At 47.4% G+C, this 26985-nt stretch overlaps 1 protein-coding gene across 7 annotated transcripts in view; it reads right to left on the reverse strand.

Moving 5' to 3' along the window:
- Window positions 1–5287: 5287 nt before the first annotated feature.
- Window positions 5288–26985, reverse strand: part of shank1 (SH3 and multiple ankyrin repeat domains 1) — a 67240-nt gene continuing 45542 nt past the window's right edge. For 2 of the 7 annotated variants that reach the window (XM_072704852.1, XM_072704858.1), the window contains 12 exons: window positions 26784–26908; window positions 25320–25455; window positions 24980–25078; window positions 24392–24418; window positions 24173–24196; window positions 24001–24057; window positions 20047–20162; window positions 17964–18057; window positions 13490–16943; window positions 11673–12536; window positions 10934–11045; window positions 5288–8131 (listed from right to left, as the gene is read on the reverse strand). In XM_072704852.1, coding sequence (XP_072560953.1) covers window positions 11039–11045; window positions 11673–12536; window positions 13490–16943; window positions 17964–18057; window positions 20047–20162; window positions 24001–24057; window positions 24173–24196; window positions 24392–24418; window positions 24980–25078; window positions 25320–25455; window positions 26784–26908 — 5003 coding nt within the window. In that variant the 3' untranslated portion in view covers window positions 5288–8131; window positions 10934–11038. The remainder of the gene's footprint in view (window positions 8132–10933; window positions 11046–11672; window positions 12537–13489; window positions 16944–17963; window positions 18058–20046; window positions 20163–24000; window positions 24058–24172; window positions 24197–24391; window positions 24419–24979; window positions 25079–25319; window positions 25456–26783; window positions 26909–26985) is intronic. The other 5 variants (XM_072704856.1, XM_072704854.1, XM_072704855.1 and 2 more) reach the window with 5 other exon arrangements.

The following is a 26985-nucleotide window of genomic DNA, read 5'->3' on the forward strand; positions in this document are numbered from 1 at the left end:
TGGTGTGTTGGGGCATGCAGGGTACAGGGCGGGGATGGTTTTGGTACACGTGGGGATGAGGTGGGGACCTTTGGTGCATGCAGAAACAGGGTGGGGACCTTTGGTACATGCAGGGACAGGGTGGGGACCTTTGGTGTATGCGGGGACAGGGTGGGAACCTTTGGTACATGCAGGGACAGGGTGGGGACTTTTGGTGTATGCGGGGACAGGGTGGGGACTTTTGGTGTATGCGGGGACAGGGTGGGGACTTTTGGTGTATGCGGGGACAGGGTGGGGACTTTTGGTGTATGCGGGGACAGGGTGGGAACCTTTGGTACATGCAGGGACAGGGTAAGGACCTTTGGTGCATGAGGGGATAGGGTGGGAACCTTTGGTACATGCAGGGACAGGGTGGGGACCTTGGGTGCATGAGGGGATAGGGTGGGGACTTTTGGTACATGCAGAAACAGGGTGGGGACCTTTGGTGTATGCGGGGACAGAGTGGGGACCTTTGGTGCATGAGGGGATAGGCTGACTTTTGGTACATGCAGAAACAGGGTGGTACTAATATGAATCATTTCAGAATAAGCTCTTAGTTGATGTTCTTGTCTCTCATGTGATGGCTGGCTTTGTTCACTTTGCTAGCTGTGTGCATTGGGGATCCATAATGGGTACTACATCATCATATTCATTATCCTGTACAAGGTTCATATTCCTCCATTAAATGAAAGCTGTTGAGCTTCCCCAGATAGAAATCCAACACTGACGTTCCTACATGCTGAGAGAAAGAGACAGAGATTCCAGGGGTAGACTTAGAACGAGGAGGAGAGTCAGTATTAATTGCTATTAATTGGTATTTATTTACTCTGAGTTGTTTTGATTCTTCAGGTTGATGGGCAACAATTAGACAACAACCAATTAATGCTAATCATTTGAGAGAGAGTGACTTGTGAGGAGAGAGGAAAAAAAGATGAGGCACAGAGAGAAGTGGTAAAGTACAGTTAGTGAAGAAAGCCCAGAAAGAATGGATTAGAAAGGCAATGACAGAGAGAGACAGGCAGGGGGCAGACATACTGGGGAGAGAGACAGAGACAGATAGAAAGAGTTGTTTTAAAAGTGAAGAGAGCCAAGGTTCGTGTTTAGGAGGCGGAGCCTCCCCAGTAAAGTGCCACCCAGACTGTCCTGCATCGGCCATCTGCTTTGTCCTGGAAAGCAGAGAGTTAACCCTGCCGTCCCCAGTGGATCAGCGCTGGCCAAAGCAGAACGTTAACCCTACTGGTACCAGCGGATCAGCGCCAGCCAAAGCAGAACGTTAACCCTATCAGCACCAGTGGATCAGCGCAAGCCAAAGCGGAACGTTAACCTTACCGGCATCAATGGATCAGCGCCGGCCAAAATGGAGCATTAACCCTCCCGGTCCCAGTGGATCAGTACCAGCCAAAGAGGAACATTAACCCTCCCGGCACCAATGGATCAGTGCCGGCCAAAACGGATCGTTAGCTCTACCAGCACCAGCGGATCAGCACCGGCCAAAATGGAGCATTAACCCAACCAGCACCAGCGGATCAGCACTGGCCAAAGCAGAGCATTAACCCTACCAGCACCAGCGGATCAGCACCAGCCAAAATGGAGCAGTAACTCTATCAGCACCAGTAGATCAGTGTCGGCCAAAGCGGAACATTAACCCTCCCGGCACCAGCGGATCAGCGCTGGCCAAAGTGCAACGTTGACCCTACCAGCACCAACAGATCAACGCCAGCCACAGCAGAGCATTAGCCGTCCCGGCCCCAGCAGATCAGCACACCCCTTTCCTGCTAGCCTTTAAGGAAGGAGCGTGGTAGGTGCCAGAAGATCACTCTGCAGCCAGGATACAGCAGACCCAGATCTCCACCCTATCTTGAATATTCCCAGGGCAGCCCAGTGGGGGGTGCTGCTGCCTGATGCCTCTTGGTTAGTGGTTTGAATCCCACGCCTGCTCTCTGCGTAAAGCTTGCTTGTTCTGCTGGTGTTGTGAGGGTCTTCTCCCAGTGCTCCTTCCTAGCTCAGTCGAAAGACATGCCTGGTGATACAAACCAAGAAAACTGGCCCAGGATGTCTGCTTGGAGGGTTTCTGTGCTTTTCTCTGTGGGTGATGGAAACCACATTCACAGATGGCTCACCACATGGAACTACCCTTCTGCAGAATATTGGCTCACTGTACCGCAAGTGAGAAGGTTGTTTATTGTTGCCCTCTGGTGGCTGCTATTAATACATGTAATTCTGAGCAGTTACTGTATGTAGCATGAGGGGGAAACGGCAAGATGAATTTACACTGGAAAATACAGTAATCAATAATGAGACATTTTGCTGACTCCTGCAGATATGCATCAGCAAAGTGTCACATGCTAATTCCTGTGAAAGAATTGCGGTTCTTCATTCTGCTTTATTGTCATGGCACCAGCTTGGTTAATATGGTAATTAGTGCAAATAAAACTGGGAATCTAACTGACCCAGAGTGGTATGAGAAGGTGGGCTTTTCCTGAATTTCTTGCTCTGTGACACTGGACACCGTATTACAACTGATCTGTCCATCAAAGGCTCTGGTACAGTGGTACTATCAGTAGAACAGGGACACAGGGTGTTGGTGCTCCAGGAGTGCCTGTCACCGACCTCCTCACACCACTACTCAAACCTGCGATCTTCACACTTTCCAATCTTTCTCATCAGCTGTTTTCATCCATTCTCCCCCCATTCTGCCAGATGCAGGGCGTGGTGCTTATGTGAAACCCCGTGGTCAGCAGGGCTGAGGCACAGCACCCACAGATGGAGGAGAACACGAACATGACTGCGATATAGTCTACCTTCTATGATCTGGGTTTTGGTGAGTCAGGACAACTAGAGGCAAAAGCCAGAATCGCATGTGCATTCCCAAATGCAATTGCGAAATGCTTTAAAATTATTTAAAATCTACTATAAATATTCTTTATATGGTTAAAAAAAAATTATGAAACAAGATTTCATGAATTAATTTTTATACACACAGTGATAATGGCAAATTGTATATAAAGTTTGTATATATTTAAACATATTTCCTGAACTGTCAAACTCCCTGTATGGCCCTGTTACCCGAGCTGTCATACTCCCTATATCAGGGGTCTCCTGACTTCTGATGAGCCACACCTGTTCTCAGGTAAATACCAGGGTCAGGTGGCTCATCAGAAGCTAAGTAGGATAAAAGTAGGATAAAAAACCTAGATAGTAGCTCTCCAGGACCGGAGTTGGAGACCCCTGTCCTATGTGGTCCTGTTACCTGAGCTGTCATTCTCCCTGTATGGTCCTGTTACCTGAGCTGTCATACTCCCTGTATGGTCCTGTTACCTGAGCTGTCATACTCCCTGTATGGTCCTTTTACCTGAGCTGTCATTCTCCCTGTATGGTCCTGTTACCTGAGCTGTCATTCTCCCTGTATGGTCCTGTTACCTGAGCTGTCATACTCCCTGTATGGTCCTGTTACCTGAGCTGTCATACTCCCTGTATGGTCCTTTTACCTGAGCTGTCATACTCCCTGTATGGTCCTGTTACCTGAGCTGTCATACTCCCTGTATGGTCCTGTTACCTGAGCTGTCATACTCCCTGTATGGTCCTTTTACCTGAGCTGTCATACTCCCTGTATGGTCCTTTTACCTGAGCTGTCATACTCCCTGTATGGTCCTTTTACCTGAGCTGTCATTCTCCCTGTATGGTCCTGTTACCTGAGCTGTCATACTCCCTGTATGGTCCTGTTACCTGAGCTGTCATACTCCCTGTATGGTCCTTTTACCTGAGCTGTCATACTCCCTGTATGGTCCTGTTACCTGAGCTGTCATACTCCCTGTATGGTCCTGTTACCTGAGCTGTCATACTCCCTGTATGGTCCTTTTACCTGAGCTGTCATACTCACTGTATGGTCCTTTTACCTGAGCTGTCATACTCCCTGTATGGTCCTGTTACCTGAGCTGTCATACTCCCTGTATGGTCCTGTTACCTGAGCTGTCATACTCCCTGTATGGTCCTGTTACCTGAGCTGTCATTCTCCCTGTATGGTCCTTTTACCTGAGCTGTCATACTCCCTGTATGGTCCTGTTACCTGAGCTGTCATACTCCCTGTATGGTCCTTTTACCTGAGCTGTCATACTCCCTGTATGGTCCTGTTACCTGAGCTGTCATTCTCCCTGTATGGTCCTTTTACCTGAGCTGTCATACTCCCTGTATGGTCCTGTTACCTGAGCTGTCATACTCCCTGTATGGTCCTGTTACCTGAGCTGTCATACTCCCTGTATGGTCCTTTTACCTGAGCTGTCATACTCCCTGTATGGTCCTGTTACCTGAGCTGTCATACTCCCTGTATGGTCCTGTTACCTGAGCTGTCATACTCCCTGTATGGTCCTTTTACCTGAGCTGTCATACTCCCTGTATGGTCCTGTTACCTGAGCTGTCATACTCCCTGCATGGTCCTGTTACCTGAGGTGTCATACTCCCTGTATGGTCCTTTTACCTGAGCTGTCATACTCCTTATATGGTCCTTTTACCTGAGCTGTCATACTCCCTGTATGGTCCTGTTACCTGAGCTGTCATACTCCCTGTATGGTCCTGTTACCTGAGGTGTCATACTCCCTGTATGGTCCTTTTACCTGAGCTGTCATACTCCCTGTATGGCCCTGTTACCTGAGGTGTCATACTCCCTGTATGGCCCTGTTACCTGAGGTGTCATACTCCCTGTGCAGCCCTGTTGCTGATGCCCAGATTGTGATACATGTGGACTGTGGTACATGATCTTACCCTGAAACTTCCATCGAAGTACTTTGTACTAGACTAGCGGCAGTAACTGATATAAAGGCAGTTGCAGATAGGCCCGCAGTGCGTAATTCCCAGGCGAGGACAAAATCTCTTCAAAAGGGCCCTGCTGATGTGCGGTCACTGTATTCTAGGCCTGGGAGTTTTCCCAGTCGCCCCCCTGAGATGGCGAGCCTGGAAAGACTGACGACGGGAAGGAGGAATAGGAGACGAAACAAAAGGAGGAATGAATGAAGCACGGGCTATTCTCAGGCTCATTTATTTCAACATCTTTATTATAGTCTATATTATATCTCTTAAAACATTTATAATTCATATATATCATATGAATATGTGTATATGTGCATCACATATACTGATAAAGTCCGTAAATAACCTTTAATCTCTTAATATAGAATTATTAAATGTTAAAATATTCATTTAAACAGTGTACTGCTTCCTACAGCCCCTGGTCAGTACTGTTGTGAAGGCCCCCCCCCTCCCCCCCGCCCCCCAGTGTGCTCCATGACATGCAAGCATGTCCTGAATCCTGATGTCACTTACTGACCCCTTTCATTAATCAGATAAATGTGCATAATAAAGATGAAGGTTAGTATCAAAATATAGTCTATGAACAGGGTAAAAGACCCAGACGCCCCCTCTCCCAGACCTGAGCAGGTTAGACTGCAGGGGGGGACAGGGGACGGTCCTCGCACACGCGCACGCAGTCACACCCGCGCACACACACAGACAGTCATTGGCTGAACAGCGCAGACAGACGCAGGGCATGTAGAGAGCAACCCAGAAATAACAAAGTCAGCTTTATCTTAAATAGCATTTGGAAGACAGGTTCTGCAGAACAGCTGAAAAATGTACATCTCTAACAATTATTCAATCTATCATTATCACAACTGCAATTATCATTATCATGGATATGCTCAACATGTAAAAAGCAAGACTATCACTCCAATCCAGCTATCCGTGTGTGTGTGTCTGTAAAATGCCTAAATTCTACCACCTATGAGCAGAAAAGAGCTGACAGAGGAGCCAGGGGAGGGAAAATGAGGAGTGGAGAGGAGAGTGAGGAAGAGAAAGAGGAGAAAGCAGAGGGAGAAGACATGAGTCAGAGAGAGAGGGAAAAGGGTGCAGAAAGGAGAGTGAGGAAGAGAAAGAAGAAAGCAGAGGTAGAAAACAGAGGATGAGAGAGAGATGGAGTGAAGGAAAATGGAGCAGAAAGTAGAGTAAGGAAGAGAAAGAGGAGAAAGCAGAGGGAGAAGACAGGAGTGAGAGAGATGAAGGAAGGAAAAAGGAGCATAGAGTGAGGAAGAGAGAGGAGAAAGTAGAGGGATAAGATGAGTTATGGTGGGAAAATAGGACGAAGAGAAAGGAGAGAGAAATGGGAGAAGACAGGAGTCAAACTGAGGGAGAGAAAAAGAGTTGAAAGGAGGGTGAGGAAGAGAACAAGTAGAGTGAGAAAAAGCAGAAGACAGGAGTCAGAAAGATGGAGGGAGGGAAAAAGAGGAGGGGAGAGTGATGAAGAGATAAAGGGAGGAGAAAAGAGAAGACAGGAGTCAGAGAGAGATGGAGGGATGGAGAGTCAGGAAGAGAAAGAGGAGCCCTTTTTTCTGATTGCTGCAATAACACAGGAGAGTAAACTGCTCATGAGAAGGAGAAAGTGAGTGTGTCACTCAAGACAGTGATGGCACTGATATCTGCTGACCTCTGATGCAGCATGTAAGCCGACGGGTCAACATATACACCCTGTTACACAGCCGCCACGTGTCTGTCACCGGAGCAGGGCGGCGAGTAGCACCTCCACCCTCTCCACCCCACAGTCATACTGAGAATAACTATAATCTGAATAATAATAATAATAATAATAATAATAATAACATTAAGAAGAATGGTCTGCATACTGATACTGGAAGGCCACACCCATCCAGAGTTTAAAAATGACAATAATCATATTAAAACAGACACGCTTGTGTGTGGCCTCACACACACACATCCAGCTGTCCTTTACTCAGAGACTCCTGTTTGGAAGTGGCTCTGGAGTTCTGCGATTCCTTCATCTTCTCTGGCATGCCAGCAGCATCTTCCTCTTCACTGAGGATCGTTTCAGTGTCTCAGGGGCTCGGAAGTCTTGTAAAAGTTACATTCATCTCAGCCACAAGCCAGAAACATCCACTCCTCTTCTTTCTTAGATCTATCAGCTGGCTTTAGTGTTTATGTTGTGTTTACACGTGCCTGAAGACATTTGTGTGAATTTTTTAACCTTAGTAATTCTTCCTTTAATAGATGGTACTACAGCAACAAATCTGTTTCCCCTCCATAGCACACAGCAAGGTACACAGTATGTGTGGGTCTGTGTAGCACGCAGCTAATTGTCCAGTGTGTATGTAGGTCTGTGTAGCACGCAGCTAATTGTCCAGTGTGTGTGTAGGTCTGTGTAGCATGCAGCTAATTGCCCAGTGTTTGTGTGGGTCTGTGTAGCATGCACCTAATTGCCCAGTGTGTCTGTGGATTCATGTAGCACTTGGCTAATTGCCCAGTATGTGTGTGGGTCTGCGTAGCATGCTGCTAATTGCGCAGTGTGTGTGTGCGTCCATGTAGCACGCAGCTCAGTGTGTGTCTCCCATGGTCATTTCACTATCATCTTTAAAAGTATAAAGGTGAGGCAGTATAACAGTGAGGCAGGCACAAGGTTCAGCCTCTTAAATCTTCATTCATAGGGGAACCTCACCAACAGCTCCACATTTCTGTCACACTATGCATTTGTATGTGACTATCAGTGATACAGTGTGTCTGTCAGTGATGCAGTGTGTGTCTATGTCTTTTAGTGATGCAGTGTGTCTTTCTGTCAGTGATGCAGTTTGTGTTTATGTCTTTCAGTGATGCAGTGTGTGCTTATGTCTGTCAGTGATGCACTGTGTGTTTATGTGTGTCAGTGATGCACTGTGTCTGTGCCTCTCCCTGAACACAGGTGTGTTGGTCTGTGTCTGTCAGTGATGCAGTGTGTCTGTGCATCTCCCTGAAAATAGATGTGTTTGTCTGTGTCAGTCTGTAATGCAATATCTCTCTCTGATATCCACCTCTCTCTGAATGCAGGTGTGTTTGTCTATGCCTGTGTTTCTGTCTAATCATCACTGTCTTTATGTGTATCTCTCAGTTGCATCTTCTGTCTTTTCTCGCCACTCTTTTTCCTTCCATTTCCTCGTCTCTCGCTGTCTCTTGCTGTTGGTAGTGGTGTTTCTCTCAATCTGTCCATCAGTAGCAGCATTTTGCAAACTCCCTCTCCATCCCTCCTCTCTCCCTCCTCCTATTTTGGAGTCTGTCCATCTCTGCGGCAGGACTAGGCTACCTTGGGTAAGAGAAAGACAGGTGGAATAAATGAAAAAAGGCTAAACAAAAAATGATAAGCTGTATTCCCTGGATAGCCCCGTCACCCCTCTTCCCATCTAATCACTACTACCCCCAACCTCTACAATTTCTAGATTTACAGGATGAATCAAGTGCAAAAGCCAATAAAAGTAATTTTACCCAAATGCCTATTAATTTACTGCACATTCCACTTACATGCTAATTAGTACAACCCACCAATATGGCGTAACCTGTTTTTATTTGTGCATGTCTTAATGTTTACTGTAACATAACGCTAAGAATTCTAACAGACAGACCCCATCATGATTTTGATACTACCTAGATTGTTTTTGGGTATATGTAGGGTATACAGTATGTACACAAACTCCAGCTGGCAAAAAACTGCCCCAGAGGCACAGTGGGATATTTATAAAATCTGTATAATGAACCAGATCTCAAACTTTTGAAAACTACTAGCAAACAAATAAAAATTTGTTATATTAGCATTTTAACTTGAAATCTATTCCCTGGACAGTCCATGACCACTAATTCCCTGTCGTAAATTTAGCCAAATGAAAATTCCACGGTATACCGAAAATATTACCATAATACCATTCAAGCCTACTTTACATAGTCTCCCCACCTCTCCAAAATATTCTTCATGAGAAGACCAATTTTAATTTTAATCCCCCATGATAAATTTACAGGCTACCAGACTGCTACCAATAAAATTTGATGAGGGGGAAGCTGACGAAAAAAATGTAAAAAGATATTTCAGAATATTCAGAAAATCAGTGTGAGAACCACTGACCTGTACAATAATCTTGGGAAGTTTGCGGAAAGATCTACAGAATATGTTTACTGCCACCATGAACCGAGCCGTACCCGAGCCGAATTGCTAACTGCTGCTTTTCCATTGCAACTGTCATGCCACGATTGTTCTGATCCTCCTGTGTGCCACGCCCCCTCATTTACCTCGTGTGGAATCCTGTTCTTATCAGCTGTTTCTAGTTGTGTTAATTGATTCTGTGTATTTGTGTTTCTGTGAGTGATTCCCCAGTCCGGTCATTAGCGTCATACATGCCTGTTGTTCCGTGTTCCTGAGTGTGTTTTCCCTGAATAAATCCTACGTTCCCCCGACAGAGTCCTGCACCCAACGGGTACCCGCAGATAGTTGCTGAAACGGGCGGATTTTAATGTTCTGGAATTTTACGGGTGGGTAATTCATTACACACGGGCGGGTAGCAGGTCAATCAAAACAGTATTGTAGCCTGCAAAAATAACATATAAGCGAAAATATCTATGTATTAGACCATCATGTACAAATTGTCATCATCACAGTGTGTTCAGTATGTCGGGAGTACGTTATGGTGCTTTCGATTATTTCTCTCCAAGTCGGAACTCGGATGAAAACGTCACGAAACTTAACGAAAAACGTCACTTCCCATCGGAAACACGCCTCTTTTATGACGTTGATGTCGGACAAGATTTTGTTGTCCAAGTTGCCCCTGTGACGTAATATCAACATGGCGGCTTACACACTCAACAATAATTCTATTTTATAAATCTTTAAAAATGTTTATTTTGTTAAATGTATTAATAGTTATAAATGTAACTGCACGTGTTTGATTTAGAGAATACCATATCATGACCGTAAACAGTATCCTATCATGCAATATCAGATTTTTACCAGACTTGTTAGTGTCTTTGGTTTGTTTGTAGTTTGTTTGCCTCTCAAAAAAAGAATATTGCTATGAATGTGCTAAAATATTTTATAAAGCTTTTAATGTGGTTTGACTAGTTCGTGTTTCTTGTTTGTTTGTCTCTCAGAAAAAAATAATCTCACTCCAAATCTGCTAAAATATAAAGCAACAACACACAGCAGCGTGTTCATGGAGGCAGCCATGTTTGTTCCGAGATGCGGTAGCTTGAACGGGAGATTGTCGGACGTGATGTCACTCAACACGGAATTCCGAGAGAAAAACGAACGCACCATTAGATAACTGCCTCGACAAACATTCACATATACATCTGAATCCTTGCTGAAGCGTGTCGTCGTGTTCTCTCTTTCACGCTCGTCACAGTATGTATAGCTTAGATCTATCTCGTTTGATTTTGTGTTAAACAGACTTTTTCGTTTCAATTCAAAATTCATGTAGGCCTAGCGCTTGTTACGTTGAGAGGTGCATACAAAAAATAATTGTTTGTAATTTATCACAGGTACAGGCGGGTAATGGGCGGAATGTTAACGGGCTCGGGCAGGTGCGGATTTAACTTTGAAATAATTACGGGAGCACGGGCGGGTGTGGTGCTGTACTGTGCGGGTGCGGGTGGGTGCAGGTCTCCAAAAGTGGACCCGTGCAGGACTCTGTCCCCCGATTCTCTAGACTCCTGCTCCTGTTTCCTCGCTCCGTGCCTGCGATACGTGACAGCAATGCATTGAAGCCTTGCCTATGCTGACATTGCCCTGCTTACTAGCAACTATGCGCATGCATCTTCGGAAGGAAAAAGCGTACATTCTATATATTATTCGTTATTAGTAGTGCATTCCTGTACTTGAAAATTTCCAACCCCCAAAAAGTACCATAGAACAGCTGAAGGGCATGGAGTTGTAATGCAAATTTACGCGAGAAAATGCTAATTATGCTGGTGTTTGATACTTGCATAATATGGCAATTCACACAGATGTGCTAGTGGAAATTAGCACACAATAAAAAAATAATAATTGCACATAGTAAATCATGAAGCACATTGTGTGAACAGCAAATAAGCGACTCTTCAGTTTTACGTCACTGTCGCTCACCAAACTCGGTAATGCCTTAAAGTTGATCCTTCTGCAGTCGAAAACCAAAGCAAGCTGGAACCGTGCTGTAACTAGTCTCTTTTTGCGGCACGGCTCGGGTACAGGTCAGTTCCTGTATGCCGGGGGAAAAGCACCATTAGTGCTATTGCTTTCCTTTTGGTGTGATTTGAACAGGTCCAGAGCTTCACCTATACAATGTGGCTGCAAAGTATTAATGAGATCTGTCAAATACATTTAGAGTTACTGTGCTCACAGTAACAGCCTACATTTCCTTCCTTTGCTGTGACATAGCGCTATGGCTTCATTTCTGGTGCAGTTTGAAAATTAAATCAGGTGTATATCTACATCCGTATAATGTTTTTTGTGAAGCACTAATAAGATCCATCAAATATGTCTTGACATTCACAAGGTCAAATTTCATCTACAATCACTCTTCTCTTTGCTGCTACTTTGCTTGAATTTTATGGTGATCTGCTTCCAAAATTTATTCAGTTCCAGTTCATCACCCACATAATGGGCCTGCAATTTGAAAAAGATACATCAAATATTTTTTGAGTTATCCTGTTTGCGGCAGCGACAGGTAGATCCCAAAACCATGTTTTCGCCATCCAAGGAATACAAAGAGAATTGAAATCTGACATAAGAAACAGGAGACCATGTTCAACAAAAAAGGAGACTTTCAAAGAGCTGCCGCCTCCATCCCTTCTGTAGCCCCCCCAGTTGCCGCCCCCCCTCCTACCTGTCCATGAGCCTCCGGAGAGCCCGCTCGATATTCATACGGTGGCCAACACGGGTCACGCCCAAGTCCAGGTAGTCTTCCTTGGTCAGGGAGGGCAGGTGCGTGCCATCAATCTCGTTGTCCAGGAAACGCTCCCTGTGCTCCCCCAGGTTCAGGTAAGCTAGCCAATCAGCCACATCATACTTGGTCCAATAGGGGAGGGGCTTCGAGGTGAATGGCTTGGATGGTGGTGGGGGGGGCAGGTGCGGGTAGCTGAGGCATGTTGGGGGTGGCAAGGGGTGCAGGGGTGGAGAAGAACTCCCAGAGAGAAAGTGAGTGGGGGAGAGGGAACGGGACACAACCAGCGAGGAGTTGGGAGGTGGGGGGGCACCACTGGTGGCAAACAGGGGAGGGGAGGGGGAGAAGTAGGGGTCCCCCAGGGGGTTGGCTGGGGATGGTGGGGAGACGGAACCGCGTAAGTCATACAGGCTGCCATACAGGGGTGCAGTGGACAGTATTGGCAGGGATGAGGGCCGGGGGGGACCGAGCTTAGGCCGGTCTGGGGGGGAGATCAGGGGGCTTGGGGCCCGGCGCCGCTGACTCTGGGCCTCCTGCCGCCGAGATTCCCGGTTAGGAAGGAACTGGAATTCCAGGGCTTTGCTGTGGTATACAGGTCTGCGCTGTGGTGAGGTGGGATATGGGGAGTGGGCTGGGGGAGCAGTCACAGAGGGGGACTGGGGCAATTGGGAATGGGTCCAGCCAGGGTACAGTGGGGGCTGAGAGGATGGAGCGGAGGATGGGGCTGGCTGGTTGGGCGGTACTGGGGATGGAGAGGGAGAGCGTGGGATGGGGGGGCTCAGGGCACCAGTGGAGTCTTCTGAGAACCTGAGAGGGAGAAGGGATGCGATTAGGGTTAGGTCTGATTAGGATTAGGTCAGGTTAGGGTTAGGGTTAGGTCAGGTTAGGGTTTCTCCTGTTTCCTTGGCCCCCTTGTGGTTTTTTTGGCTCAGTGTTCTCTATATCATTGTTTTGTTTCAGTCTCCCTCTCCCAGAGACCACCAGACTACAGTCAGCTATAATCAGCTTGTTTAATTAGTCATGTGCTCACACCTGTTCCTCATTACAAACTCATTATATAAGGCTTTGTTTCCCAGTACCTAGTTGACAGACTGTCTGGTAGAATTGCCAAACTCTCTTGCAGATATTGCTATGCATTTCCAGTTCAATGTTTGACCTCTGACTCTCGCTTATTCTGATTTTTGCATAACAATTTAGATACATTTGCTGGTGTTTGTTTGCCTACCCATGTACTGAACTTTTGCATGCCTACTGACATCTGTCCTCTGCCTGTTTCAGTACCAAGGCCATGTTGGAAGACATTAGTGTGCTGATTCTTAGAATATTGCTCAAATTTCCCTTTGCCATTCCCACGTACTGTGACATCTATCTTTTTGGCCCTGGCAATAAACCATATGTATCCTACCTCAGTCTCAGTATGCATGTGGGTCTGACCTCATGCCCCGTGACAAGGGTTAGGGTTGGGGTTACGTTCAGGGTTAGTAGCCGGCAAGAAGGCAGAAACCGGGAGAGGGACAAGCAGTGGGAGCCAAGGGGGAAGCAGGGGGCACTGAGACCAAGTGGGACACAGGGAAAGAGGAAGTACAGGTTACCTGTATCTTGTTAAGCAGATAGGTGACAGTGGTGCATATTGGGACAATAAAAAGAGAGGGAGACTTTTAAAGACAGCTTCAGTCATGGCCATGCAGTCATATGCAGCACCCACTCACAGGAGACCAACATGCCATATGCTGCATGGCATTATGGGTAACAGGGCTCACCTGTGCCGGCTCAAAGAGTGGTGGCTCCCCCATGTTTCAGAGCCCTTAGAGCCCATCTGCTGCAGCTTGCTGTTCAGCTCGTTGATAATGCTGGCCTTCATGCCGGGCAGGGGCGGGTGTATCTTCCTGCCCTCCAGGTATGGGCTCCCTACCTGAGTAGCGCCTTCTGCTGGTTGACTGGGGCCAATGGGGCCCTCTGCCCAGTGGGGCTTCACCTCTGGGGTGCGCACCCGCTCCAGATAGAGTGTTCCTGGGCGGCTCAGGCTCTGAGTGGCCCTGACGCTGAAGCCGTCATGAGCGATTTCACTTTCATCAGCCCGTTCCCTGCTCTCCTGCTCCTCCTCTTCCTCCCGCTGTCTCTGAGAGTGGAGGGAACCCTGGAGTGCAGACGGCGTGCTGGTGGACTGCCTGCGGATCTCCACGCCTGGCCGGCCCCCCTCCCTGTAGCGTTGTGATTTGGGGTATGTGGAGGTGGCAGCTGTTTTGCTGTTGTGTATCTCGTATGTCTGTCCATCTAGGTAGGTCATGTAGGAGTCCAAAAGGTCCGCCCCCCTGTCGGGGCGGTCTGCCCGGTCACGCTCACCCCTCACACTGCCCAGCCCCAGGATGCTGTCCAGGTGGTGGTCACTGCTGCTGCGACTGTCTAGCTCCTCTATCCCAGAATCCACCACGGTCTCCTGGGATTCGCCGCTCTTGGCTGGAGGGGCGACGCGATCCACCCTGCGGAGTCCTGCTGTTGCCGTGGTGGTGGTGGTGGTGGTCGTGGCAATGACAGCCGTTGCCACGGCACAGGTGACGGTGGTGGACAGGCCGATGCCGGCACCAGTCTGAGTGGGGGTGGGAGAGGTGCCGACAACAGCAGGGTTGCTGTGATACATAAGGGGCGGTCCGGACAGAGGTAGACCGCCAGGGGACACCCGGCTAGGCATGTGTGCGCTGTTGTACAGGTGGTGTGTGTGTGACAAGCCGAATGACCTGTGGAAGGAAGTGGGGGGTGGCGGTGGGGACACACAGGGGGGAGGGGGTGGCTGCACAGGTGCCGACGTCGAAGTAGAAGAGGGCGATGGTGCTGACTGGGTCAGATTTGCCACCTCGCTGTCATACGAGGTGAGGCTGGAGGCCGTGGAGTCCCCCGCCTGCGGGGAGGGCAGGGGTGTGTGGGGGGGGAAGCCACCCATGAAGGGCTCTCTGGGGGGTGGAGGCGGCGGAGGTGGGGGGGGGGGTGGTGGCGGTGGGGGCTGCTGGGAGGAATGCAGGCTATTAATCAGCATGGCCTGGGACTGGCTGTAGCCCTGTCTGCCCGCTGCACTGCGATCAAAGCTGTTGGCAAACTCCAGTGGCGGCGGCAGGGGCTCAGCGAAGACAAACTCGTCATCGGCATCCACAGAGGGGGCTGGGGGAGGCAGCACCATGAGAGCCAGCCCACCGCCACTGCCGACCCCGCTGATCCCATGAACTGGGGGGGCAGGGGGAGGTGATGGAGGGGTCAGGGCAAGGATATAGGCACTGGCATCACTCTCCATGCGCAGGAAAGAGGGGCGGCGCGGGGCCGGTTGGGAAGGTGGCTGGGGGGGCTGCTCATGCCTTCTCCCGTACCCCTCTCTCTCTCTCTCCCGCTCTCTCTCCCTCTCTCGCTCCCTTTCTCTCTCCCTCTCTCTCTCCCTCTCTCGTTCCCTCTCTCGCTCCCGCTCTCTCTCCCTCTCTCTCTCCCTCTCTCGCTCCCTCTCTCGCTCCCGTTCTCTCTCCCTCTCTCGGTAGGTAGGCTGATAGTGTTGTGACTGGTACTGATGTGTGTGGACTGTCTTATCCTCCGAAAAGCGCACCCTGAGCCCCTCCCGTCCTCCACCCTCCCTCTCCCTCTCCCCCGCCTCCTCACTCCACCCGGCCCCACCCCTCAAGATGCGTGGTGAGGGGGGCCGCCCCGTAGAGGGGGTGGTGGCTGCCAGTGAGGAGGAAGTGACGAGGTAGGAGGAGCTGGAGGATTGGGACGCGGAGACGGCTGACGGCACACGGGACAGCAGGGAGGCGGGAACAGCAGCCGCGGTGGAAGCCTGTCGTGTTAGATGGTGCTCCGTGGTGCGTTCCCTGCGGGGCCTGCTGTCATCCTTGAGAGCGCGCTCGCGGGCGGCCAGGGCCAGGCCAAGGGGCGAGGTGGGGTCCAGCACCTTTCCTGTTAGTGGGTGGATGAAGGTGGTGGCCGGCGGCTTGGCAGCGCCATAGAAATCGGTTGGCACAGAGCGTGGCTGGAAGTCTCCTGGCACAGGGGTGCAATACTCGGGTAGACCAAAGGCGGGGGGCATGCTGCGCGTGTGCTGGGGGGCATCTACACTAAACATGCCCTCATCGATGGACTTGGAGGGCCGCAGGCGGGGCGTCCCCGCATCCTGCTGCAGGGAAGCCTGGACCCGCACCGCTGTGCTAGCCTCCTCCTCGGCCGACAGGAAGAAGGAGGTGCTTTTACGCCGGGCCTGATGGAGGCGCTCTCGGTCCCGGCGTGCTGCCCCGACTATAGCTGCCCCGAACTGGCTAGTGAAGTCCAGGCTGTCCTGGGTACGTAGTGGCGGCACTGGCGGAGGTGCTGTGGTAGGGGGAGGGGGAGGAGGGATGATGGGTGGGGGAGGAGCGGGCACAGGAGGCGGGGCGGAAATGGGCGGGGCACCCTTGGCATCGGCCTCAGCGGGCGGCTCAGCCTCCATGCTGCTGCCCTGGCTGCTGCGCCCGCTGCTGCTGGTGGAGGGGGCCTTGACGATGATGGTGGGGATTGGAATGGAGCTCTTCTCCACAGGGGCTTTGCCCAGGGTGGGGGCGCCACCCACGCGTGTACAGTCTTCCACCTTAGACTGCTTCACTAACAAGCCCTTTGCCCTCCGGCCCCCAGCCTTGGGCCCCCCCCCAGGGCCCGTGGCCCCTGCCCGCCCCGCCTGCTGGGCAGCCTGGTTTTGTGTGCTCGAGGGCTGCTGCTGACTCGGGGCGGCCACAGTGGAAGGGGGGGCCGCATTGCTGTAGCCCCTCCTCAGTCCGGCGGTCCTGCCCCCAGCACCTGCCATGCCCCCAGCCTCCCCTGGGATGGCCCCACCTTTACGAGACACTGTAGCCCTGCCTGGCTGAATGTGAGGGGCAGGCGGTGCTGGATAAGGTGAGGACAGTGCATGATCCCCTGCCCCGCCCCCGACCATGCCCCCAGCCCCACCTCTATCACGACCCGCCTGGGGGACCTGCACAGCCTGAGAATACAGCTGGTAGCTGGGAGTGGCTGAGGAAGTCTGGGATACCAGCGCTGTGGGCATTTGGGTCTGCTTGCTCCTCCAGCCAGAGGGAGGCCCTGCAGTGAAGGGGGGTTCAGGCGGAGCTGTGGTAGGGGGTGGGGGTATATCATCTGGCCCAGGGACTGACAGACTGCGAGCAAACTTCACTGCCGGTGGATGGAGGTAATGTTTCTCCTCCTCTGGGACGCCTACAAAAAAGCAGAGAAGATGGAGGGCAGGGAAAGACAGGAAAGGATGGGGTGATGAATGCAGCAGAAGGAAAGAACATCAAGCACACGGGTATAATATATGCATGAAGAGGATCAATAGGCATGAAGGGCCACAATGACATCTGTCTGTCCAGTTCTGTCCGTCAACCCTGTACCTCCGTGTGTGTTTATACACCAGCAACCCTGTACCTCTGTGTGTGTGTATATACATCAGCAGCCCTGTACCTCCATGTGTGTTTATACGCCGGCAACCCTGTACCTCTGTGTGTGTGTTTATACACCAGCAATCCTGTACCTCTGGGTGTGTTTATACACCGGCAGCCCTGTACCTCCATGTGTTTATAAACCAGCAACCCTGTACCTCTGTGTGTGTGTGTTTATACACCAGCAATCCTGTACCTCGGTGTGTGTGTTTATACACCAGCAACCCTGTACCTATGCAAGTGTTTTTATACACCGGCAACCCTGTACCTCTATGTGTGTGTTTATACACTAGCAACCTTGTACCTCTGTGTGTGTTTATACACCAGCAACCCTGCAACTCTGTTTTATATACCAATAACCTTATGTTTTATATAGCAGTAACCCTGTACCTCCATGTGTGTTTATACACCAGTAACCCTGTACATATACCAATAACCTTGTGTTTTTATATAGCAGTAACCCTGTACATCCATGTGTGTTTATACACCAGTAACCCTGTACATCTCTGTGTTTATACACCAGTAACCCTGTACTTCTCTATGTGTTTATACACACAACCTCTCTGCTACTGTACTGGTAGCTTGTGTGTGTTTCTCTGCCTGCTTATCTGCATGTTAGATATCAAACGGGCAAACAAGGGCAGTAACGTGGGGTTCAGAAATGAGGCTCAGGACAATGCAGCCACATGGTAGCAGACAGGCTAACTGCTAACAGTGAGCACTAGGGAGCTTTCTGCAGAAAAGCAGACAGGCACACAGGCAGCAGACGGACAGACAGTCAGACAGACGGCCTCACCGATGGATTTCTGTCGCAGCATCATACCGTGCTGGCTGCGCTCGTAGCCAGAGCTGGGACCTGTCACAGGCAAACCTGGCTGCTCGAAGCTGGGCTGCAGAAGGCCGGAATGGAGAGAGAGGTGTATGTGGTTTTGAGAGCCTCATATAGATATACACAGACAGACACATGTTAAGGAAAACAACACACCTGTCAGCGCAAATATCTCTGCTCTTAGTCTATTTGCTGCAGGGGTCAGTGCAACATGGTGGGTGGTTCAGTGGGCTAAGCCTCTGTGCCTATGATTAGAAAATTGCTGGTTCAAGCCTGGCCTTGACACATCTGCGGGTCCTTGAGCAAGACTCTTAACCTCCAGCTCCCTGGGTGCTGCAACAGGTGGCTGCCCATCATGGCTAGCTTGCTCTCACCTACAGAAAGCAAGCTGGGGGAGGTGTAAGGAGAATTTCCCCAAGGGGACCAATAAAGTATCAATTATTATGATTATTATGACTTCCAGTTGAATAGGAGATTGGAATTTCAAGTCAAAAATTCAAAAATAAATCCTGTGCAGAGGTGGAAGCATCCCATGAGCTTTGGCCCCACATGTAAACATTCAACATGGCTGACTGTGACATGCCTGGGCTCTTATGCCAAGTTCATGAATAATTGTATGAATATGTTTTAATGATAATAACGTGTGTGCATGCTAGTGTATGAATTGTAAATGTGTACAATATACCGTCTTATTGTTTCTGTGAAATAATTCACTCATCCCCCCAGACCATGCACTCTGTATCCTGTATCTGCATCTGTACACAGTGTGTATCTACTTACTCCGTCCTGTAGTTAGTGTGTTCGCTGCTTTTATGTATTTTTATTTTATATATTTTTAAATTGACTCTTCTCCCCTGACACTCTATTTTATAAAAAGGACTCTGGGAGAAACGCACAAGAATTCCAATGTATTTGTACTGACCTGTACCTGTGCAAATGGCAATAAAAATCATCCATCTACCTATCAATCTATGATAACCCTGAAAGGTTTATTAATTAAAAATAACACAATCAGCTCTGTTGATACCCTGTGAAACATTTGTACAGAGAAGTTTCATTTCATTTTCTGGACTGCTACAGCGATCCATATTGCTAAATAGTTTACAACATTTGTGATTAATTTTTACATCTACCTTCATAATTGTTTTTAATTTATTTATAGTGTTTTATTTGCAGCTTTATTCCTTCACTTGATTATTTACTATTCATGTGTGGATGCTGCTACATTGTCTAAAGTTAGAGCTTCACGATGAAGTACGTGAAATTGGCTCGAGTTTCCCAGTCACAGCTCTGACTTCAGCAGTAGTTCCGGATAGCAGGTAGGGCATTTCTGAGTTCTTGCTGAGGTCTCTCAAGCACAGCCTAATTGCATGCTTACATGCTCAGTCGAATACCATAATATGCATGTAGGGCCCTTGCAATTTGGATGTTGACCTCCACCAGGTGCATTCTGCTAGACTAATGCTGTTCCAGTTGAGTCGGAGATTGATTCTGGTGGACAATTCATTGACGTCAATCTACATAGATAATTGGTTTTGTTTTACTTATAGTGTTTTTTCAGTGTAAACCAGGAAATCACTCTATATGGCCTTCACTTGATTATTTAGCAATCACAGTGATTGTCCTGGTGTGGCTGCGATATTGTCTGACATCACAGCATCTGCATCTCAATGAAGTCAGGGTATGTGAAATTGCCGCAAGTTTTCCACTTGGAGCTCTTTCTTTGACAGGCATTTTGTCATACTTTTTGAAGTAGGAGGAAGGACATTTTCAAGTTTCATATTATCTGGAACACAGCATACCTCTGCCAGGCTAAATCTGCTAGGATATCTTCGCTAAGCTGTCTCTGCTAGGCTAATTCCGCTAGGCCATCTTCACTAGGTTAACTCTGCTAGACAGCTCTGCTAGACTTATCTCTGCTAGGCTAACTCCGCTGGGCTAACCCCACTAGACCAACTCTATCAAGTTAACTCTGCTAAGGTGACTGTATTAGGCCATCTCTGTTAGGCTAACTCTGCATGGCTAACTCTGCTAGACTAACTGCGGTTACCTCATTAGGGAAGAGGCCCCTTGTTTTGTCTCTTTTGGTTCCGTGGCTTCGCAGCCCAGGTCCCTCATTGGTACTAATTGTCTGTTGGGCCGCTGCCAAGATCTCATCCAGTTTGTCTGGATTGCATGTATGAAGAGAGAGAGAAAGAGAGGGAAAGAGTGAGGTGGGGGGGAAATAACGCAATAAAGAGGGAAAGATAGAGAAAGAGAGAGAGAGTGAGAGAGAAAATGCGCTTTCACACTGCCAGAACTTTTTTCTGGAACCAGAATATTTTTCCAGAACTAGGGACTTTTGTCATGTTTACACCACAGAAACTTGGCCCGATTGCAGTTCCTCAGAGGCTGTTCCGGAACCCTTTTTAGCACCTACTCCAGACTAAGTACTTTTCGTTCGAACATGACCTACTGGGGAGACTCTTACAATGATAGCTTGCTAACTGGTTGAGTGCAAGCACTGTCGGTAACTTGGACGTTACATGGAAGGGCAGAAAAAAGATATAATTAGTGGATCAAAAATTGAGCACATGGGAGTATTTTTGTACTCCAGTTATAGTTACTAAATTATTTTTTTTGCTTGCCTCTCCATATATCTGCATTGGAAAATTCGATCGATAATCAATATACTTTTGTCTGGTGCCGGTGGTGAAACTTGCCAGCCCTTATTAGCAGGATAACGTTACCATTGTATTTTATTCTGTGAAACTGAAAGGTTGACTTACTGGTCAGATTTAATAATGGAATATAAACATGTCGTTCATCGCATTAATAAAATATAAATAAAAGGCAGTGTCCTGTTTTCATCGCAATCGCTCCCCCCCCCCACCAGTAACTAACAAATAGCTTAACAAAACAACTTGTTCATTGTTTTGGGGTGGCGGTGTACTTTTGAATTATGTGCGAGGTTTAACATACGTGCTTTTGTGTCTCCCCTGCTTATTTAGCATAAAGGTCCCAGTTCTGTTGTGTGGTGTGAAAGCAATACACAAAAGTGGCCAGGAGCTTCAAAAGTCCCCAGTCGAGACGGCCCAGGTGCCCAGGTACCCAGGGACCCGATTCCGGAACTTTGGTGTGAAAGCGCCTAAAGAGAATTTTGAAGCCAGCCTGCTCACACAACACCACAGCAAACTTAATCAACCAAGTCGGCCAACAGGAAACACTCCCGTCTCACAAACTCTATGAACTCGACTGCCAAGCCACGTTGAGAGGGCAGGCTACATTGTGGAAAGAGGGACTCACTGCACACACACACAGCCAGAGAGTAGTAACACTACAACTTACACACACAATACACACACAGCAAGAGAATGGTAACAGTACTACTTACATACACACAAAAACGGGAGTAGTAAAACTAAAACACTAACGGTAGTTGTAGTTGTTGAAGAAGTAGAAGTAACTGTTGCTAAAGAAAAATACTAAACCAGGTAACATTACTATGGAAGTCGAGAACAGCCATGCTTGCAGTATTTTTTATGCTGTTATCTCAAGATAACGATAATTTTCTCTGAATAATTACAAGGATAAACATATTGTGATGTCAACTTGCTATACGCAGTGCTGCTCGTATATGTGACTGTGTTATTTTATGTGTGCATTTGGGCATTCAACGTTGAAATTAATAAGTGTTGTACTCGTGTAGTTTTTTGCCATGAAGTGCACGTCGTGTCTTGTCTCTAAGCTGCACCAGGAAAGACTGTTTTAGCACTATACACAAAATGTGTAGATGACATGATCATAAAAAATACTGACATTTAATATAAACAAACCTTCACACTCTCATTCAAATCTACACACATTGTCCGAATCTTTGAGGGTTATTCCACTAAGCAAAATGTGCCATGCTTGAGCAACTCTTAGATATCAGTGTGAATTGAACGGTAAATAAGCTGCGAGTCCTTTTAAAACACGTAGCTTACGCTACCACGGTGCTAAATTATCTTATGTCGAGATAACAGCTTTAAAGAAATAATTGCAAGCACAACCATTCTTGGCTTCCATACATTACATATTGCTGACTATGATAATAAAATAACAGTTTAAAAATCAAAATAAATTATTATTCATCTAAAGAAAGAGCATGGGGGAGATCCTGGCCTTACTCTATGACACATAAGTTACGCTCCTGCTCTTCTCCTGCGGCTGCAACCTCTGTCACAACAAATCCTGGGCCTGCTGGAGCTACACTCACAATGACAACGACAATGATGAAGTACTTTTGCAGGAAGTGCTGCTGCATGGTCTACAGGCAGCAGGAGCAACAAGTATTCAGGGAGTAGTTCATATATTTATAACCCAGAAAGTGGCACGCGGAGCTAGCCACTGCTTAAACAAGAGCACCAGTCAGCAACGAAAGGCTCATTCATGCACAGAGGAGGGATGCAATATGAATATTGCGGTTTTTTGTCCACACTGCTTGTCCCTGTCATGTCATCTATTATACTTTAACGATGTGAAATGTTTGTACAATGCAGCCTGAATTACAGGTCATAATTAGGCCAACAACCAGTTTTATCTCAAATCTAGAAAGCTTCATTTAAACGTAATCTGAAAGAAGAATTTGGAAAACTCTTGAGACAAACAAAATCTCAGACAGTTGGTGATGGATATTAAGACAGCCACAAACAACAGTAAACTGTCATTAAATAAATAAATGGTGCAGGGTCAGGGAGTCACAGGGGGTGCGTGCAGTGCCCCCAGCTGAAACGAAGAGGTGGAACAAAACTGTCACATTCTCCACTCTCCTAAAAACGTAGACATCACAAAATAACATTTCCATGACGGCAAACTGGATAAGCAGTTAGATAACTGCACAAAAAAAACATCCTATCTATACAGACCTCATTTGATGCAGGAGGAAAACTGTCATGTCACATAGATTTTTATTCTTGTTCATATACCAAATGTACACTGGCATTCAGTGTAGTTTTAATATAGGACACTGATAACCATTGTTTAAGGAGGTGTTCAGTATTTATCTGTAGATTTGCTGCAGTTCAATGTCATGTACTGTATTTAACTAGGAGATTAACATGGAGGGGGCAGCATGGTGGTGCAGTGATTAGCACTGTTACTCATGAGTGGGACCAGGGTTCAAGTCTCCACCAGGGTTCCATGTATGTGGAGTTTGCATGTTCTCCACATGTTATCATGGGGTTTCCTCTGGGTATTCTGGTTTGCCCCCCCCCCCAGTCCAAAAATATAGTGAGGTTTATTGGAGTTACAAATTGCACATAGGTGTGGGTGAATGGTGTATGCCAACAATAGGTTAGCACCCCATCCTCAGTTGTTCCCCCCTTGCGCTGCATTCCGTGTGATGTACCGTATTAAACTGTGGGATTACCGTGATTCAGTGTGGTGTACTATATTTGACTGTGTGTTTACCATGGGTCAGTGTGGTGCACCGTATTAAACTGTGGGATTACCGTGATTCAGTGTGGTGTACTATATTTGACTGTATGTTTACCATGGGTCAGTGTGGTGTACTGTATTTAACTGGGGGATTACCATGGGTCAGTGTGGTGTACTGTATTTAACTGGGGGATTACCGTGGTTCAGTGTGGTGTACTATATTTGACTGTGAGTTTACCATAGTCCACTGTGGTTTCCTGAAGTCCAGTGTGGTATCCTGTATTTATCTGAAGGTTTACTGCAGTCCAGTGTGATATGCTGTATTTACCTTTAGGTTAACTGTGGATCCATTGTGGTGTATTACATTTGATTGTGGGTTTACTGTGGCTCAGTGTAGTGTACTGTATTTAATTGGGGGCATACCATGGTCCAGTGTGGTATACTATATTTTATTGTCAGTTTATCACAGTCCATTGTGGTGTACTGTTTTTAACTGTGGGTTTACTGCAGTTCAGTGGAGTGTACTGTATTTAACTGTGGGTTTACTGCCGTCTAGTGTGGTGTGTGGTGTACACTGCGGTGAACATCCCCACGAGTGAACTCTTACTCAGGGCCATCTGGTAGACGGTCCTCTTCTTCTCGTTGACCTGCGAGGGCTCGTACTCTGAAGTGAGACACACAGAGAGCATAAGCCCTGCCCCGCCCTGCCCTGCCCCGCTCTGGCCCCTGACACAGCCACAGCTCGCACACCTCAGGCACAACCAGGGACGTTTCTGTACCTTTCTTTTTCCAAGGCGTGGCAGCTGAAATATTCCCAAAAAGAGAAATTTCATTAGGCATCCCCCCCAGAGAAGTTTAATCAAAATACCCTTTCATGCTTAATGTTAACAGTAACTAAATGTGCATTTAATGCTGACAGTAGTAATAAGTTACTCTCAAAGAGTAGACATACAGAGAAACATGCAGAGGAATGAGCAGATAAGCGAGAGCTCTCTCACCGTATGACTGTCTCTCACCTTTGTCCACTTCAGAGTCCCGACCGTAGGAATGGGAGGCAGGAAAGAGGGAACATGAGCAAACACACACTCATGTATACTCAGATCTAGACACAAAAGGACATACTGTGTTTTTATGGAAGTGTGGGACGTGTAGCTCACTGTTTTTGCTGTAGCGTGCTGTAGCTCAGTGTGTTTTTCCTGATGAGTGCTGTAGCTCACTGTGTTTTTCCTGATGAGTGCTGTAGCTCACTGTGTTTTTGCTGTGGCATACTTAGCTCACTGTGTTTTAACTGTAGTTCTCTATGATTTTACTGTAGTGTGCTGTAGCTCAGTGTGGTTTTACTGGAGTGTGCTATAGTTGACTGTGGTTTTACCCTTTTCATTATGGTTGCACTGTAGTTCATCCCTTGTGTCCCTGGGACTGTTATTACACATTCTGGTATCCAAACATGAACAGCAAGTTTTTTGTGTGTGTGTGGGGGGGAGGTGTAGGGGGTTTTATTCCTGATGCTACATGTTTTGGGGCTGGTGGAAGTGACAGTGTGGGGCGGCTGAAAGAACAGGAAGATATGCTGAGTTCCTGCACACCTGCGGCACGGGACCCACCCATCTCCTCCAGCTCTGACGTCATGGACTTGGAGCGCAAAGCAATGGCAGGAGCACTCAGCCTCTTACTCTGCTGAGGAACTGTGAGGATTAAGAGAATTCATCACCGAATTCAGGTGTTTCATTCAGACCCATTGCCACAAGTGTATAAAATCAAGCACCTAGCCATGCAGTGAGTCACCACCATCATCATCATCATCATCACGGTCATCATCACATGAGCAACACCACCTAAGCTACCCTCTTCTGTTTAAGATGGATTGACCTGACTTCCGCCTAGTATAACGTCAGAACTGGTCATTATCAAAAATTGACCTCTTACTTTTTTTCCTGCCACCGTCCTCCATATCAGGGTTGCGGGTTACCATGACGACTTTGACCATGAGGTTGTTTCCCCCTTGTCTGATCATGTTGACCACCTGTCTGTGACCCACCTTAACCACATTTTGGCCATTCACCTGCAAGACAGGGATCATGGGAAGGTGTCTTTAACCAAAGAGAAGAAACGTCCAGCTCACACTGAGGCTTGATGCCTCCAAGGTTATCAGTTCCCTGCAATAACTCTGTCCTAGGAGTTATAGGGCTGGGCAATATATCGCGTTTTTTAAGATATATTGATATATTTACATATGACACTTAGGATGAGACAATATCGTTTATATCAATATAGTTTATGCTGCTTTAAAATTATACTTGTAGAGCCCCATTTCTGTCGATTTGTTCTACTTTGTTGAGTTATCCTACTTTAGCGCATTTTGACAGATATATCTATTGATCAATGCTACCCTACTGAAAAATGCTACTACAGTCCAAAAATAATAACTGAAATCTTCTAAAATTCTGCAATACAGTACCTTATCAGATTGTTATCTGTATTGTATTGTTAGAACTACAGGTAACACATCTCCCAAGCGAGCTCGATGGGCCGAATGGCCTCCTCTCGTTTGTATAGTTCTTATGTTCTTATCTCGATAGACTGAAATCAGAGCAACTTACCTTCATAAAATACTTGGGTAGCCAATTTCGATAGACTAAAATACTTTAAGGATGTGCTGTCATAAATATGTGAGCAATACTGACACATTATAAAGCCTACGGAACTCATGTCAGGTAATTCGACATACAGCGTGATAAATGTACTTAATAAAATATAAAAAATGTATGAATGTTTAAAAATGCAGATATAAGATTAATTACGCAAGACTCAGCTGTAACTCCAACGCAAGGTAGAATAGATTGATGGGCGGTTCTTCAAGCATGAGAAAAGGGGTGTGATTTCGCTGTGCGCATGCGCAGTACCCAAAGGTGAGACGTTTCGATAGGTAGGATGAAATGTTAGAACACCGTCAATTCTCCTATCTCTATTCTCCGTGTCTGTCTCTCGCACAACTGCACCCTGCCCCGCCCCTCCCTATGTCTGAACACAACCCCCCCCCCCCCCCACTCACAAGTCCTGCATGCAGCGACACAACATGGAGACAGACACTGATAGGATGAAAGCTAGCGAAGATGGTAGTTTACTTTGAGCCATTTTTACATGCACTTGTACAGCTGTCTGTTAATAAAAGTGCCCATGTGACATTGGGGACATTTGGCTCTGACTTGGAACTGTCTATTTGTTATTAATTTATGAAAAAAATATTGATATATATATATATATATATTGTATAGCGCCATTCAGCTAAAAAATATCGAGATATGATTTCTGATCGCCCAGCCCCTAAGCAGTTATAGGAACTCGATGGAGGGGAACACTGTTTAAACTACAACAGCCAATACCACAGACCTCAATAAGAAAGTCACCCATTCGTAAACCAGCCCTCCAGGCCACACCCCCTTCATCCACCGATTCCAGATACTGCAGTGCAGGGAATGCTGGTGTGGGTGTGAACTCCTCTATAGGTGTCTGAGCTGCGGAGACAAGGCAGTGGGTACATATTAACATCAGTGCTATGTAAATGTTCAACAAATATATCAGTTAACAAGCT

Source organism: Paramormyrops kingsleyae, chromosome 22 (assembly GCF_048594095.1).
Source record: "Paramormyrops kingsleyae isolate MSU_618 chromosome 22, PKINGS_0.4, whole genome shotgun sequence".
NCBI lineage: Eukaryota > Metazoa > Chordata > Actinopteri > Osteoglossiformes > Mormyridae > Paramormyrops > Paramormyrops kingsleyae.